At 39.6% G+C, this 18,229-nt stretch overlaps 2 protein-coding genes across 4 annotated transcripts in view; one reads left to right on the forward strand and one right to left on the reverse strand.

Annotated features, from left to right (window-relative positions):
* Positions 1–3,011, reverse strand: part of dusp28.L (dual specificity phosphatase 28 L homeolog) — an 8,468-nt gene extending 5,457 nt beyond the window's left edge. Inside the window, exon 1 of one of the 2 annotated variants that reach the window (XM_018263911.2) lies at positions 2,936–3,011. The gene's annotated coding sequence lies outside the window, so the exon portion shown is untranslated. The other variant, XM_018263909.2, reaches the window with a different exon arrangement.
* The window catches only part of ankmy1.L (ankyrin repeat and MYND domain containing 1 L homeolog), a 45,877-nt gene that overhangs the window by 5,181 nt on the left and 22,467 nt on the right, over positions 1–18,229 (forward strand). Inside the window, exons 1-5 of one of the 2 annotated variants that reach the window (XM_018263905.2) lie at positions 3,021–3,160; positions 3,938–4,290; positions 12,503–12,649; positions 14,321–14,781; positions 16,325–16,541. In XM_018263905.2, coding sequence (XP_018119394.1) covers positions 3,955–4,290; positions 12,503–12,649; positions 14,321–14,781; positions 16,325–16,541 — 1,161 coding nt within the window. In that variant the 5' untranslated portion in view covers positions 3,021–3,160; positions 3,938–3,954. Of the gene's footprint in view, positions 1–3,020; positions 3,161–3,937; positions 4,291–12,502; positions 12,650–14,320; positions 14,782–16,324; positions 16,542–18,229 lie in introns of those variants that run through there. The other variant, XM_018263906.2, reaches the window with a different exon arrangement.

The following is an 18,229-nucleotide window of genomic DNA, read 5'->3' on the forward strand; positions in this document are numbered from 1 at the left end:
GCATTCCATAGCAAATGTTTTGCAGGATGTAACATCACATTTTCAGGCAGAACTGGATATATTAGATAGTCACAGGCTATTCAAGGACCTTGGGTACTACACTGGAAATATTGTACTCATTATTGTAAAATATAAGGAAATTAGAAGGCACCAAAGAGTTCCATGACCACAGACTGGTCATGAAACTTCAGGGTGACTTTGAATATTCTCATGTCTTACAACAGGGGATACTTTATAATAGATATGGTTCAGTGAGTCATGTGACACACATTGCTGTACCTCACTAAGGACTGATTATAACTGATTACATCACTAAGCACCATTTATAAGGACATACAGTATTTTACAGGATATTGATGGCTCTTGTGTATTATATACATGTAACGTATACATGGTTTGTAATCATGTACTATGTAATCATATCAGAAGAATTCTGCTGTAAATGTGCCAGTGCATAGCACCTTCGGTTCACTGAGGTCTCTGAGCCCGATATGCAATATAAGGCACTAAGTTTGCCCAGGATCATGGCAACCAATAAGATGCTTGCATTTATACAGGTGACTAGTAAATTCGACCTGCTGATTGGTTGCCATGGGTTGCTGCCCCTGGGCAAACTTAATTCCTTATATTACATAACCCCATATGTATTCTAGGAGAACATGGCATATTGTAAATATACTACAGAGAGTGACAGAGCTCACATGGCAATCTTAAAACCAATCAGAACATGGTTCAGGTGTCCATGGTAAGAGGTGATCAGTGTATCTGTCAGGCTAGTGGTGCACAACAGAGAAACTGAAGCTACTACATGTTTGGTAGTTGCTAGGTAGATAATTAAATTATCAGCCCACAGTTAAATAGAAAGCCATTATGCAGGGGTATTATCTTTGCACTGGTAATTGAATTATCTACTTCGCAAGGAGCAAACATGGAATAGCTTCAGTTTGAAATATCAAAAACCATAGATTTCTGTAATCTAAACTATAGCTATAAAATTATTAAAACCCCTGTACTTACTTTAGGTGAACACTTAACAAATCCAAATTTTAAAAACTCTTTCAGGAAAGCCTGGACCTCAATCTGGAGAAAAATTATATGAATCAGGGATGTGTCCAAAGTACAAATTGCAACTGCTCAGTTGGATATCCTTGATGTATTTACTGAAAATATAGAAACACTATTTTGCACATTGGTATGACTATGAAGATTTTCAATCATCCAGGTCATGGTATATCTAGTATAGGTAAATCTAAAAACAACTGGACTTGCTGAGTAATCAATGAAGACGTTTCACTACTCATCCGAGCAGCTTCTTCAGTTCAACTGACTGGTGTGGGAAGTTCTCGTCATATAAACTCTTCCACTAATCCAATCGCAATGGCCCATTGTAACTCTTCAAAGCGGTGACATCTGAAGAAATTCACAGAGGTGTTGATTCTGTGTAGTTACTGTGATAGGATTATTCAATGTGTCATGCAACTCCTAGAAAGAGGCGTTACTTGTGAGAGTTGCATGAATGGACGTGTGAAGTGTTCTGAAACCGCCGGGGTACAGATGTTAGAACAGCATTGTATGTAGCAGACAGGTGGTGTCAAAGGCCCCCGCCTCTGTTCAGGGATGGTTTCTCCACCTTGACATGAATCACATTGGTACACTATTTGGTACCTAGTACATTCCTTGTTTTTACCCAATTTGGACTCACACACAAAGAACCTAACTTGGAATCACACACACACAGATCTCTCAACTGACTTGGGAGCCAGTTAAGCTGGCCATAGACTCAAAGATCCGATCGTTTGCCGACATTGCCAAACGAGCGGATCTTTCCCCGATATGCCACTAATGGCATGGCTATATCGGGGGTAATTTGAACGTTCAGCTGTATGGTCGAACGATCGAATTATGATACGCCGAGGGGCAAAAATCAAACCTACCCAATCGATATCGTGGCCAGATATCGATCGGGAAGACTCGTTGGAAGCCCCCATACACGGGCAGATAAGATGTCAAATTGGTCTAAACTACCGATATCGGCAGCTTTATCTGCACGTGTATGGCCACCTTTACTCTTTAGCGGTACTGTTCAGATGTTACGTACAATCAATCATTTTATAGATACTTCAGACAATTTCATTCACTTGATTATAAAGGTTAGTGTTGGCAACCCAGAGGTGCTACAGTCATATGAAAAAGTTTGGGAACCCCTCTCAGCCTGCATAATAATTTACTCCACTTTCAACAACAAAAAAAATAACAGTGGAATGTCTTTCATTTCCCAGGAACATCTGAGTACTGGGTTGTTTTCTGAACAAAGATGTTTAGTGAAGCAGTATTCAGTTGTATGAAATTAAATCAAATGTGAAAAACTGGCTGTGCAAGAATTTGGGTACCCTTGTAGTTTTGCATGTAACTGCTCAATACTGATTACCGGCAACACCAAATTGGTTGGATTAGCTCGTTAAGCCTTGAACTTCATTAATTACTTTAAGGCTATGTGATACTATAATCTACAATTAGAAGAGATATTGGTGAATATATCGTTTATTTACACACGTTTAAGGCTTTATAAAACCCAGGAGCGAATATTATATCCCGGTGATGTCAGTTTGCACCACTGTAAACCTAATTTCAATTTTTTCCTTAAACTTATCTCTTATAAAAGAGAATATTAATAGCTAACCATCTCACCTTATAAGACGTGCTTTTAAAGGACGTAACAGCAACAAAAGCAACAAGTGCTGCGAGTATCAGCAGGATGAAACTCCTTTCTTTTCATAGTATTCCATAAAACCAATGGCTCGCATGTGATTCGAATAACCCGCGGCCATTTTTACTTCTGGCGTTGCCTGCTGTTCCAAACAATGCAGTGGCTATTGACTAAAAGTTATGCACTAAAACAGTAAACATTCCCAAAAGGCTTTTAATACGAAACTACCTGCAGAGGGGCAAAAAGGAAATCCCACAGCGGAACCATTTAGGTAAGGTGGGTTACGTTTACGTCATAGACCTGCGCCAGTAACCAAGGAGCCGCGTCTAGTCATGTGACATTCTCTTGGCATTGCATTTGTTACCTCGGTGCCCATGGAAACTTAACTCTGTGCAATCCAGTCTGGAATGGGAGTCACCCGCCGAGGGGCTCATAACTGATGGTGCGAAACTGGTAAGTGAAAAAGTCATTTACTCCCCATGTTTCTTCAGATGCGCAGTAATTATTGTAGTGTATGTGTATGAGGGATCTGTTTCACCTGCTCTTCAGCTGTAGGACTCCAGCTCCCAGCATCCTCAGTCTGACATAGAACCTTAGTTAAATACAATCATTTATGGTCTGATCAGCAAGTCAATGTATTTACTGCCCAATAAGATTAATATTGTCATTGCTGAACATTGTGTCTAATCAAGAACAAGATTAATTATTCAAATCAAGAACAACTATTAACTATTCAGTCATTTCATTTCACTTCTGCTGTACAACTGAAGGGGGTAAACTTTATTATGTTACAAAATGTCCTGTTCTTAGCAACCTTAGCATTTTTTAAAATAGTTTTTTTTTAATTATTTGCCTTCCTCTGCTGCCTATTTCCAACTTTCACATGGGGGTCAGTGGCCCAGGAGGCCAAAATTCTATTGCTCTGTGAGGCTACAATTTTATTGAAACTTTATATCACTGATATTTCCCTCCAGCTATTCATCTTCTAGTCTATCATTCAAACCACAGCCTGGTTGCTTGTGGAATTTGGAGCCTAGTAACCATTAACCACAATAATTCCAAACTGGAGAGAAAAACAATAAGTGTGAATTGGATTGCATTCATAGTGCTACACAGTGCTGGGACAGTGAGAGATCCGGGGTTGTGACAACATAATTCTCCATTTACAAACATTCTACTTCCCAAATGAAACACTAGATATTTATGCTCCTATTTTGTTTCTCTTCTCAGATTTACATTTTGCAGATATGGCAGAGAGCCCAGTGAGGCTGAAGTCACAGGAGAAAGATGAGGAGACTAACAAAGGAAGCAGGCCGGAGAACCTTTACACAGAAGGATATCAGGAGAAGGTGGACATGGAGGAAGGTTTGATAGACACAGTCCTGATTGACAGGCAGGAGCTAAGCAGAGATCAAGACCATTTGGAGCCAGAAAGGGAGTTGGATCTTAATAAACCATCCAGCTTTATAGACCTAAATGAAGCAGTGGGACTCCAAGAGTGGCCTGATGGATCGCGCTATAGAGGAGATGTTTCTTTGGATCTGAAGCTGGGCCATGGTGAATTCACTTGGGTTAATGGAGAGGTATGCAGATTGGGCTAACGGGGCTGAGTTCTTAGAATTATACAGGTCAAGTTTTTTATACAGTTCTGAGAATTATACAGTTCATTATACAGCTTGGTATGGGTCAATTCACCGGAACAGATGGGTACCTTAATTAATAAAGAACTTTCATAATGTGCTAGACTGCATTCATTTACTGCATTTTAGAATAGTGGCAGCTTAAGGGTAACTTAAATTCAACTAGTGATTTTAATTAGAAATAAACTACCTGGTGCCATAGGACATGGATTGATACAATAAGCCATATGCATTAAAGAGCTAAGCCTCTGTAGCAGGGGTGTCCAAACTACGGCCAGCGGTCCATTTTGAATTGGCCCACAGCCAGTGCCGGATTAGGCAGTTGGCTAGGGCCCGCCTGGTTTTAGGGGCCTGGGGCAATTGATGGAAGACACGCTATCCTCCACTTCCAGACTGCCACCAATTAGGCCCCACCTAACTGAAGGTTGCCGGGTGGCCGACTCAGGATGGAGAGAATTATCACCTGCCCCTAGCATCTTCTGGGTTCCGGGCCCCTGCGCACTTCTGAGGTAAAGTGAAGTGGCCTACCGAATCCTCCGGTTCATGTTCATTAGGCCTTACGTATTCTCGGCATCTAAGGGGATTTTCCAGTCTTCGAGGTTTATATCTGACAACACTTTTGGCCAATGCGACCCTTGTGGGACTCAATCCACAACAGTTAAATATCTATGAGTTGAAAAACAAAATATAGGGGTTGCTGTATTTCCCTATGAAGCCCATCTTGCCATACTGTCTTCAGCTTTCCCTACTGTCACCATCTTGCCCTACTGTGCCTGCTACATACCAATATTTTGGAAATAGAAAGAGGACAAAACAATTTGGCAGGTTAGCAAAGTTTGAAAACATTTCTGTGGTTTTCATGTGTTATTACAGTTTTGCTTTTTAATCAGTTTACAGTTTGCTCTTTAATCTACAAATGGCTAAAACTATGGCAGCATAGGTATTCCCTGTGTTAAGCACAATTCAGCAGGAACAGCCCGCTAAATTTGCTCATAGCAAGTACAGAGAGACACCTTGAAACTATGGCAGCATAGGTTTTCCCTGTACTAAGCACAATTCAGCAGGAACAGTCCCCTAAGTTTGCTCATAGTCTGTACAGAGAGATACCATAAATTGCAGTGGCTTCACATTTCATTTTGCCTTGGATCCAGCATGTCAGGCTGAATGGTCAGCCCCCCACACATTTTTACCTCACCAAATCTGGCCCTCGTTGTAAAAAGTTTGGACACCCCTCATGTATCTGGTCTCTTATAGCCTCCTTCTTGGATCCAGAGACTGCACATGCTTGTTGGTTTTAGGAAAGCTAAGAGTAAAGCTCCTGGAGTATGACAAATATGCTGAGCATTATGTGCATTACATCTTTCAAATACATCTAACATTTAACCCAGATATACAAAGAGTTAAAGTTAGTTTACTAATCTTATTTCAAGTTGGAACAAACTGGAGAAACATCTGCCTGGGCTTTCACCCCTCTTTTTAAAATCTTTATGCCTTAATTTATCAGTTCTAATTCAGGTTGCACTGATTTGTAGGCAGTTATGCAGTCAATTATCAACAGTGCAGCCAATGCAGATAACCGCTCACAACTGAATGGAATAATAATTAGAGATCCATCATGAGTATACTGTAGTAAGTTGACCAGATCATCCCTTTACATGGGAATACAAACAGAATGCTACAAACGTCAGCAGTGATTTAATGTTCCACTGTAGCACATGCTTTCTAGCTCTCTTTTGTTTAGAGTTCCACAGTGGCGTAACTACTCACCGGCAGGCCCTGGTATAGGATGAGCACCTGGGCCCCCCTGTCGGGCCCTCCCCCCTATGAATTGCGTGCGCTGTAAAATCTCCCCCTGCCCAACCATTATCCATTATCGTGGCCCATTGGGCCCCAAGAGGGTGCGGGCCCAGGTGCCATCGCACCCTTTGCACCCCTGGTAGTTACGCCACTGGAGTTCCACCTGGCCAGTATTGCTAAGCGCTATACTGTAAAATACCAGGCAAGGCTGTGGCCAACACTACAAATTTACAATGTACTTGTTGGTAAATTTGTAATCCTTAGTTGTACTGCCCCTGGTCCACGACCAATCTACCACAATGCCAACACCTTCTCTATCCCTACAAACACTTCTATACCCTGTACTAACTTTGCCCACTTACATTATATCCAGCCCCCTCTTGGCCCTGGCTCTGGCCATGGCCCTTACATCATTGACTGGTATGCAGATAAAGGGTGGCAACCCTACTTGTTTTAGTTTGGGCCTACTAGAACCCACCAGAGAACCTAAAATATAGGGCCCCTTCTAATAATCACTTTATATACTAAATGGTATTGGTGTGACATGGCTTTGTGGTAAAAATAACCATGTTGATGGGAATAATCCTACAGTGGGGCATAACAGGGCATAGGCCCACCAGGAGGTTTCCTGGTACTCTGGCAGGAATGATTTAGTCAGTATATTTTATATATTTTCAATTTTAAAGCAAATCAGTGCTGGATCAAACGACAAACTTTCTGCCTACAGTTTGGGGGCAGTCCTTTATTTCATTAAAGGAGAAGGAAAGCTACAGAGGCATTTTATTGGCAATAGATTAGCTGCAAAGTGCAAGCTAGAATGCTATTTATTCTGTAGAATACTTTACCACACCTGAGTAAAAATCTCTAGAAGATCTCTGCTTGTTTAGGATAGCAGCTGCAGTATTAGCTTGGTGTGACATTACTTCTTGCCTGAGTCTCTCCCTGCTCAGAGCAGTACTACTTTGAGGGTTTACTGGTATATTTAGGTGGATCTTTCTGATAAGGCTTACATAGTTTTAACCTTTCCTTCTCCTTTAAAAACAAAGAAGTTAAAAACATAACACACCATAATCAGAAGTTTTAGGTCAGATTAAGTGCAATGCAGAAAGGTCAGAAAGAATCTAACACTTTCATTAGCATTGCCCGTGCCAGTTGGCGCCATGAAACTTCTATACGTTGACTCTCTCTCATAGCAATCCATCTTCTAGACTTCTAAATGAAGGCAGCAGGCAGTTTGACAATGAGCATAAGGTAAAATGATTTATATACTATGTTTTCTTTGATATGTCGTTTAAATTATAAATGCATTGGGCTTCTGCGTTGTACATATGCAAACTAGTTGATTGCATTAATGGTATGGAATATTCTATTTGATTAATTCATTCCTTTCTTGGGCAATTAATATTTTGTACTTTCTGAATTGCCTGTGCAGTGGGCCACATAATGTTTTTAATGGGTTTTATTTTGTATTACACCAGGTGTTTTCATTTTCTGTCTGATGAGCCATGATTAAAAAGGTTTATATTGTGTATATTAGCAATAAGCATCCCCTTCACAATGCCATTGATAGTTCTGTGTCTTTTTAAAGCCCAACATTCTTTGAACCATTAACATTAAATTACAGGAATCACGTAATCGTAGCAGTGATATTTGGGCACATTAGTGGAATGATCTGCCACTTGGTCTATACTGCTGCCTGTGTGCTGAAGGTGTTAATAATAGACACGTACTGGAACGTAGTGACGCCATACTTTAGTTTACAGTACTGGCACGTCAGTGTGTCTATTGACACCTTCAGCCCTAAAGAAGTATGCGAAAACAGCGCATCTCTACGTGCCAGATCATTTCACTAATGTGCCCAAATAATATTACTGCTATGGGATTCCTGATTGCACTGTGCTGGGGGCCTCATTATTATTTATTTCATGATGGAGGGTGTAAATTTGAAAATGGACCGCAATTGGCCCCCAGGCCGCACTTTGGACATGAACCATGGGTCACAATGAAGGACGTTTTGTTTCCATGTAAGGCTGACATAAATCCATGCAACATAAATCATTTGGCTCCAACAATCAATTAGTGTTTGGCAGGTCTGCCTTTGCATTCTTGTAATGGTCAGTGCCGGGCAAGTCTTTCTAAACAATAATGATTGCTTTTATTACTGGTATTGTTATTTTAGATCATACTGGTATTAAAGGCCCAGATTGTTTAGTCATTTTAACAAATAAAAAATTATAACGTGGCACACAAGTTCGCTGTAATTTCTGCAATCTTCCAGATGTAAAACCAAAAGAAACCTTTTGATCAATGAAAAAATGTAATTCTAAGCAATGTTATATTTTCAGGGGTTTTAAAGGGGTGGTTCACCTGTAAGTTAATTTTTAGTATGTTCTAGAATGAGTAATTCTAAGCAACTTTTCAATTGATCTTCAGTTTTTCTTTTTTATGGTTTTTAAATTCTTTTTCTTCTGACGCTTTTCAGCTTTCAAATGGGGGTCACTGACCCCATCTAAAAAAATACTCTGTGAGGCTATACATTTATAGTCATTGCTACTTTTTATTAGTCATCTTTCTATTGAGCCCCTCTCCTGTTCATATTCCAGTCTCTTATTCAAATCAATGCATTGGCTGGTAAGCCATTCAGCTCTGCAGACAAACAGACGGTCTTAGCACCCTTGATAACCCTTGAAGAGGTGGTTCACCTTACTTTTAGTATGTTATAGAATGGTCAATTCTAAGCAACTTTTCAATCGTACTTAAAGGAAAACTATACCCTCCAAACAATGTAGGTCTCTATAAAAAGATATTGCATAAAACAGCTCATATGTAAAATCCTGCTTCATGTAAATAAACCATTTTCATAATAATATACTTTTCTAGTAGTATGTGCCATTGGGTAATCATAAATAGAAAATTGCCATTTTAAAAAATAAGGGCCATCCCCTGGGATCGTAGGATTCACTGTACTTACAAACATACCAACAAACCATACATGTTAGGTCACATGAGCCAATTAACAGACAGAGTTGTGTCTTTTGCTTCCACACTTCTTCCTGTTACAGTTAGAGTTGAAGTATTTCTGGTCAGGTGATCTCTGAGGCAGCACACAGACCATCACAAAATGGTGGCTCAAGGCAAGAGATGTAAAAGGACAATATTTACTTAAATATATATTCCAGTTTGGTAAGATTCTTTAATATTATGCGAAGATTGAACAGCACCATCAGCTCTTGAGTTATTTAAAAAGCCTTTATGCTTTTTAAATAACTCAAGAGCTGATGGTGCTGTTCAATCTTCGCATTATACTGTTTGCCAATGGGTAGTGGCCATTGCAGAACGTGCACCATCCCTAAAGAATATTGGGAATCCATGTGCTGACTACTCTTCCTTCAAAGATTCTTTAATATGCCACTTAATATGATATGAACTATCTGTTGCTTAAGTGTTCATTTTGGGGGTATAGTTTTCCTTTAATTATTTTTTATAGTTTTTGAATTATGTGCCTTCATCGTCTGACTCTTTCCAGGTAAAAAAAAACAAAAGCTTTGCAAGGCTACATATTTATAGTTTTTGCTAGGTTTTCTTACTTTTATTTCTGTTCAGTCCATCTCCTATTCATATTCCTGTCTTTTATTCAAATCAATGCATGGTTACTAGGGTAATTCGGACCCTAGCAATCAGATTGCTGAAATAGCAAAATGGAGAGCTGCTGAATAAAAAGCCAAATAACTCAAAAATAGCAAATAATAGAAAATGGAAACGAATTGCAAATTGTCTCACAATATCACTCTCTACATTATACTAAAGGTTAATGCAAAGGTTAACAACCCCTTTAAAGGAGAACTAAACCCTGAAAATTAATATGGCTAAAAATGTCATATTTTATATACTGAAATTACTGCACCAGCGTAAGGTTTCAGCTCCTCAATAGCAGCAATGATCCAGGACTTGTCACAGGGGGTCACCATCTTGGAAAGTGTCTATGACACTCACATGCTCAGTGGGCTCTGAGCAGCTGTTGAGAAGCTAAGATTAGGGGTCGTCACAAATTATCAAGTGGAAAATGAGGTTGGCCTGTAATATAAACTGATGCTACAGGGCTGATTATTAAATTCTGATGCTAATTACACTGATTTATGTGCTGCCATTTAGTAATTATCTGTATTAATTAATAATCAGCCTTATATTGTGACATTTCTATTCTATGTGTACTGTATATTGTGAGTGGGCCCCTAAGCTCAGTAAGTGACAGCAGCACAGAGTATGTGCAGTGAATCAGCAGAAAGCTACTGGAGCCTATTTAGAGGAACTAAATTAAAGCCAAATGGCTGTGGTTGCCTTGGACTGGTACAAAATCCCAAAACATTAGACTTTCCCCCATATGTAATTAAAGGCACTAGGTTTGCCCAGGAGCATTAACCCACAGCAACCTATAAGATGTATGCTTTTAAACAGGTGACCAGTAAAATGCTATCTGCTGATTGGTTGCTATGGGTTGCTGCTCCTGGGCAAACTTAGTGCACTTTATTCCATAACCCTGCAAGTCTCTTAATTATCAACATATAATACACAAAAGCCATGAATATCTTGTAAATTATATCCTTATAAACGGTGAGTTCTGATGTCATTTCTGTCACATGACTCACTGAAACTTGTGTATTATAATAAATAAAGTACCCCCAGTTGCAAAATATGAGGATATTAGAAGTTACCTCAGAGTTCCATGACCTGTATAAAAGCACTCTGCCTTCGGCCTCGTGCTTTTATATGGTCATGAAACTCCTTGGTAACTTATAATATCCTTATATTTTACAAGAGGGGGTACTTTATTCACTATATATCTCTCTTTGGCTTGTTCTTTCCAGTTAAATGTGTTTCTGAGTGAGAAAGCTACCACATATGACTATTAACACCCTGTTGACATGCCCAGCAGGACCGGGAACTAGGGGTAGACAAAAGAGTTATGTACCTAGGGCACAAAGTTTGGGGGGGACAGGCACATACTTTCCCTGTCACCTACCCCTAGTCCATCAAGTGTTATCTCATAGCGTGCCAAGTTGCCAAGTCAAGTTGTGTTCTCTGAAGTCAAAGCGATGGCAGGGGTGGGCGCAATGCAGCTAGCCGAACTGCCTGTGGCGCTCGGCTGTCCTGGACAGGCACTGATGCCTAGTGTTTGACTGAATTAGAGCCCACCACTGAACCTGGGCCTACTCTCACAGTAATGAGAAAGTCAAATAATATGAGTGTTTATATAGGTCCATGATAGGGTTGGGCTGGTATGAATTCTCCTAGGCCTGGGCCAACCAGGAGACTCTCTGGCAGGCTAGTGTGACTCTTTAAAGGAGAACTAAAGCTATAAGAAGTAGGATAGAAATGTTTTACATTATGTTTTGGGCTTCTGTACCAGCCCAAGGCAACCACATCCCTCTAGCAGTAAAGTTCTGTGTCTCCAAAGATGCCCCAGTAGCTCCCCATCTTCTTTTCTGCTGATTCGCTGCACATACTCTGTGCTGCTGTCACTTACTGAGCTTAGGGACCCACTCACAATATACAGTACACATAGAATAGAATGTCACAATATAAGGCTGATTAGTAATTAATACAGATAATTACTACATGGCAGCACAGAAACCAGTGCAACTAGCATCAGAATTTAATAATCAGCCTTGTAGCATCAGCTTATTACAGACAAACCTCATTTTCTGCTTGATAATTTGCTAGACCTCTAAGCTTAGCTTCTCAACAGCTGCTCAGAGCCAACTGAGCATGTGAGTGTCTCAGACACTTTCCAAGATGGTGACCCCCTGTGACAAGTTTGAAGTCCTGGATCATTGCTGCTATTGCGAAGCTGAAACTTTAATCTGGTGCAATAAGTTCATTTTATACAATATGGCATTTTAGCCATATTCATTTTTAGGGTTTAGTTCTCCTTTAAAGACTTAAAGAGAGCTCATTTGTTAACGTGTCTAAAGTGCTACATATCAGCACAGTACACCATTGTTTTACCCCAGAATCCTATCATTATAACTGGCGCCCACAAAATAACATATCGTGAACCATGTGATATACAAAGGTGGGCACTATTTAGTGCCAAGTTTGCCAGCTGCCTGAGCAAAAGTGCATTTGTATCCGTGAATGATAAGGTGTTCTGACTATGCAAGACCAATATTCCCACAGATGTTATCATTGGCAGCAATTCACTTGTGACAGTTTGAGTTCATTTGTCAGTTCTGTGTTGCAGGCGCTGTTTTTTAAGTGTATGCTCAGAAAAATCAAACATTTCAGGCATTTGATTCATAATGTATAAAATAAGCTTTGTATTTCAAATGTGACAGAATATATTTACTTCTCCTTGCAGAGCTACACTGGAGAGTTTTATAAAGACCACCAACATGGCAAAGGCATTTATACTTGGCCCGATGGCTCCAAATTTAGTGGATCTTTTTACCTTAGCCGAAAAGAAGGCTATGGAACCATGGAATTGCAAGAACACAAGATATACCAGGTATCTGTTATTATTGATTGAATTCGTAAAAGCTTTCCGCCTCCTATTTACAGAAACAATATAATGTTATAGAATGAGAATATGAAACTCATGAGCAGGCTGTAGGCCAGGTAATATGTTTAGGGCTGCCTTGGCCCCACAGGCCTTCAGTTGGACAGCCCTGTAACAGGCCAATAAACTTTTAAATAAACGTACAAATAAATTGCTGTTAATTGACCAGAAATAGTAAGTCTGGTTGTTGTCGGGGAAATTCAGTTATGTGAAAGACAAAGTTTATATGACAAGCTCGGTGAACAAGGAGTCAGAACCCTGAGTAAAGGAATGACAACGTTTTTATAGACTTGTAAAAAGGGAGAGAATAGAGATATTGCTCCATGGCACATAAAAACAAAGAACTGCTCTTACAGCCAAACAGGTGGCTCTGCCCTCAAAGCCAGGGTACTAGTAACCAAGGCTAACTTGATAACAGAATCCATCCTAGGTAGGGGGACTCGTGGGGGAATCTGCTAACACAGAATTTTATTCTCTATCATTGGTGACTTAAGATGGTCATATGCTGATGGATCTGCTTGTTTGGCCACGCATGGCAGTTCCCAGTTAAGGATCATTAAACCTGTTAGTTAAAATGTTTATAGCTTATATGATAGTGTATCTGTTGAGCAAATGGCATGCTGTAATCTTACATAGTTAGTTACATAGTTAAATTGGGTTGAAAAAAGACAAAGTCCATCAAGTTCAACCCCTCCAAATAAAAACCCAGCATCCATACACACACCCCTCCCTACTTTCACATAAACTATAAATACCCATACCTATACTAACTATAGAGTTAAGTATTACAATAGCCTTTGATATTATGTCTGTCCAAGAAATCATCCAAGCCATTCTTAAAGGCATTAACTGAATCAGCCATCACAACATCACCCGGCAGTGCATTCCACAACCTCACTGTCCAGACTGTGAAGAACCCCCTACGTTGCTTCAAATGAAAGTTCTTTTCTTCTAGTCTAAAGGGGTGGCCTCTGGTACGGTGATTCACTTTATGGGTAAAAAGGTCCCCTGCTATTTGTCTATAATGTCCTCTAATGTACTTGTAAAGTGTAATCATGTCCCCTCAAAAGCGCCTTTTTTCCAGAGAAAACAACCCCAACCTTGACAGTCTCCCCTCATAATTTAAGTCTTCCATCTCTCTAACCAGTTTAGTCTCTGCACTCTCTCCAGCTCATTAATATCCTTCTTAAGGACTGGAGTCCAAAACTGCACTGCATACTCCAGATGAGGCTTCACCAGGGACCTATAAAGAGGCATAATTATGTTTTCATCCCTTAAGTTAATGCCCTTTTTTATGCAAGACAGAAGACAGATCTCGTTGAAAGTCTTTACTCTAAAAAAATTGGGGCAAGTGTAGAAAGTTGCATTTGGGTGTGGGGGGGGGGGGCACAAATGATCACAACTGCTGTGTTGTGGTTGCTGTTTAAATTAATGTTGCTTTGTGTTGCTATTTTGGGAATTGTTGTGTATCATGCCTTTTTCTCCATCTGCTTGCAGCATCTTACTGTGAATAACCTGTATTTTACTTCAACAGCTGGAAATTCCAACCCCTTTCTATTTGTTCAATAGGTTTTGAAGAATATGCCCTTTCATAAGTGTATGGTCTTTGTTTTCTTTTAGGGCTTGTACAAATCTGATGTTCGATATGGGCCTGGCATTGAGACCTGCAATGATGGTTGCCAGGATGTAGGCATTTGGCTTGGACACCACCTCATAAGATTATGTAATTTAGTGCCTGGGGTTCCTTCTGTGTCTTGTTACCCAGAGCTACTTCAGCAGTCTAAAGGGACATCATATAAACATGATTGTCCCACTCCAGAGTCAGAGGAGAAACCGGCAGAAGATCCTATGCTGCACAGATACATGGTCCTTCTGGAAGATAACTATACTCTTCCAGATAAAATATATTCCTATTCCACAAACACTGATCATCTCCCCCTCACTCCTTCTGAGTGCAAAGACTTTGATCTACACTTCTACAGAGACCCAGAGCAACCAGACCAAGTTCCGGTTCCCATGTGTCACAGAACAATTACTATCAATGACATGGATGAAATCCGAATGCATGTTCTCAAGCACAGGTCAGTTCAAAGACAAATGCAGTGTGTTTACACTTGTACAGGCAAATATTGACCTATAAATATGTAATGAATTTTTCCAAATTAGAAATGGTCTGCAATTCACACACACACACACACGCGCGCGTCCAGAAAGCTCCAAATTACTGGGAGGCCATCTCCCATAGACTCAATTTTAATCAAATAATTCAAATTTCTAAAAATTATTTTGTTTTTTCTGAAATAATAAAACAGTATCTTGTCTTTAATCCCAACTAAGATATAATTAATCCTCATTGGAAGCAAAAGCAGACTATTAAGTTTATTTAGAGGCACATTTATCGAAGGTCGAATTTCAATTTATGTGAGTTTTTTTAAACTCCCTTAAATTCTAATATACTCGAAATTCGACTGTTGGGTTATTTAATAAAAAAAATCGAATATCTAAAACTCTGACTAATTTTACTGACATGAAAACTTGAATCAAATTCGTTTCGAATTCGACCAAACTCAATTGGAGTTTTTTCTCAGAAAAAAACTTGAATGTTAGGAAGGCTACAGACATCTCCAAATTGATCATTGGACGTCTCACAGTCAGAAAGGGAAAAAGTAAGCCTAAAACGTTGCCTATTTGTTTGACCTTATAAATTCAAGTTTTCACTTTTTGCTACAAAGAGGTGCTGCAGTGGTATTTCCAGCAATTCTGCTGGAGTTCTGGAAAAAATTCTGTATTGTGGGAAAAACCATGACCATTGTGCTCAAAGTTGCACTTTGCTCATTGCACTTGCGGACATTTGGTTTAAAGGAACAGTAACACCAAATAATGAAAGTTTCTAAAGTAATGAAAATATCATGTACTGTTGCCCTGCACTGGTAAAACGGATCTGTTGCTTCAGAAACACTACTATAGTTCATATAAACAAGCTGCTGGGGAGCAATGGCGGAAATTGAAAAAAGGCTATATGGCACAGGTTAAATAGTGGATAACAGATAACACCATTAGGACAGACACACGCTAGGATTCGGGGAGATTTTGTCAGCTAGTGACAAATTGCCTCTTCTTCTGGCTAATCTCCCTGAAAATTGATTTAAGCTCCCCATAGACGCGACGATTCTTCTTGCCGAACGACCTATTTTAGGGAAGCCCGACCGATCCTTCGAAATTATCGTGCGGTTAGTGGGATTCTAGTGCAGCTCAACACTACATTATATTTTTATTACATTAAAACTTTTAATTTTTTGGTTTTACTGTTTCTTTAAAATACAAGCATCTGCATGAATGCTGTCTAAAACGTTTGTGTTTCAATAAGGGCTGGAAGGCATAACTAGGGACATATGGGGCCCTGTGCAAATATTACAACTGGGTCCCCCTGAAACATATTAGAAACCAAAGCCTGCTGCCACAGTGCAAGTGCCAAGTACGCACACCCCCACAAGGTACTCGGTAGATACTGTGGTGGATATCTCCATATTAGAGAGGCTGTCGGCTTTACTTTGCTGTCTCATACTGTAAAAATCAGGTTTATGAAAGCATACAATGTCATTCCAAACTACAACTCTTTTACAGGAAAAGCCCAGAATACATGACCTGGGATATCAGTTCTATCGTGAATGGCAGCCGCGAGAAGTTTGGTCCACGTGGCCCCCGGGAACGTGTCGCTGAGCAGCTTATTCAGATGGCTGGAGAAGGGGATTATGATGGTGTTTCCAGGATTCTGAGACATGATTTGGCACATGTAGATGTTGCTGATTTCCATGGGAATACAGCTCTTCATGCTGCTGCTGTGAGTAATAATGTCACCATTGGTTTCATTTTGTTCTTACAAATTACTCCTTACTTTTCATAAGACCACACTAGTCAGTAACTCCATACTGATACGCATCTTCACCTGCTAAATATAAACAGTTTACTCAAAAATCTGGATATACTGTTAACTATTTCATTGTCTGTTACTGTGCAAATACATTATTTTGTTTAAGAACAGGCTCTTACTGTTAAGATTGCAGCAGTAGGTACTTTAGCCCCTGAACAGTTGTTCAGGTCTCATAAGCCTTGTACAACATAAATAAAATCTGTGTCTTATATTAAATATATTTTAAAAAAAAAGTACACTGTTTAACTTCAAGTTGGTGTTACAGATCTGCAGTATAGTCTGTGTCTGTTAAAGGCATTGTTTACCTTCCAACACTTTCCAGTTCAGCTGGTTTCAGATAGATCAACAGAAATAAAGACTTTTTCCAACTACTTTCTATTTCCTATGTGTGACTGTTTCTTATATTGAAGTGTAAAGATACATTTGTTATCTTTGGCCCTGCTAAGCAGAATCTCTGAGTTTCATTATAAAATAAGTGAATGTAAAACTGATGAGCGGGCTATTCTAAGCACTTTTGTAATGTACATTCATTATTTATTTTGTTTTTATTCCAAGATATTAAGGGATACATAAAGGGGCACATTCACTTAGTTCGAGTGAAGGAATAGATTAAAAAAAACTTCGAATTTTGAACGTTTTTTTGGCTACTTCGACCATCGAATTGGCTACTTTGACTTCGAATAGAATGATTCGAACTAAAAATCGTTCGAATATTCGACCATTCAATAGTCTAAGTATTGTCTCTTTAAAAAAAAAAAACACTTCGACCCCCTACTTCGCCTAATAAAACCTACCGAGGTGCAATGGTAGCCTAGGGGGAAGGTCCCCATAGGCTTTCTAACAATTTCTTGATCAAAGAAAAATTGTTCGATTGATGGATTAAAATCCTTCGAATCGAACGATTCGAAGGATTTAATTGCTCGATCGAAAGATTTTTCGTTCAATCGAACTTTTTGCGGTAAATTTACATTCGGCAGTGGAATATCGAGTGTTATTTAACCCTCGATATTCGACCATATGTAAATCTGCCCCGTACTGTTAATATAAATTAATTTTATTACAACATTGCCACCTGCTGGCCATTTCCTCACCATTCCGACCACCAAGTAGTCAAGGTAGTTTCAGAAGAAAGAAAGAGGCTGCTCTGATGTTTTTCTGCTTAGAAAAAAAATAGAAACCTTTCTCACATCTTCCCTAAGCAGAAGAACATCAGAGCAGACTCTTTCTTTCTAAAAAACAGGTAGGACTTGCGCAAATGGAATTGGGGGTTCTTTGGTGTGGTGTTCTTTCTTTGCTTTCCACAACAAGCTGTGATACCCTCGGTTGAAGCCGTCTTTCTAAAGAGTATGAAACTTTAAAGCAGGGATGTACAACCCGCGGCCCAGCTTGAACTTCCACCAATCCAGGAAACGTCACGTTGCAATGTCACGCACAGAGATCGTATGTACGCGGTCGCTAATCGTGTGCATGTGTGGTTTAAATTTTACATGGGGTGTGTGGTGTGTGGCTTCCTAGAGCAGAAAAAGCGGTTAACAAGTGAGCGTTCCGCTACTTACAAAGGCAGGTAAGTATTTTACAGCGGCATCGCCCTCTATGAT

The sequence above is a fragment of the Xenopus laevis genome, chromosome 5L, assembly GCF_017654675.1.
Source record: "Xenopus laevis strain J_2021 chromosome 5L, Xenopus_laevis_v10.1, whole genome shotgun sequence".
Taxonomy (NCBI): Eukaryota; Metazoa; Chordata; class Amphibia; order Anura; family Pipidae; genus Xenopus; species Xenopus laevis.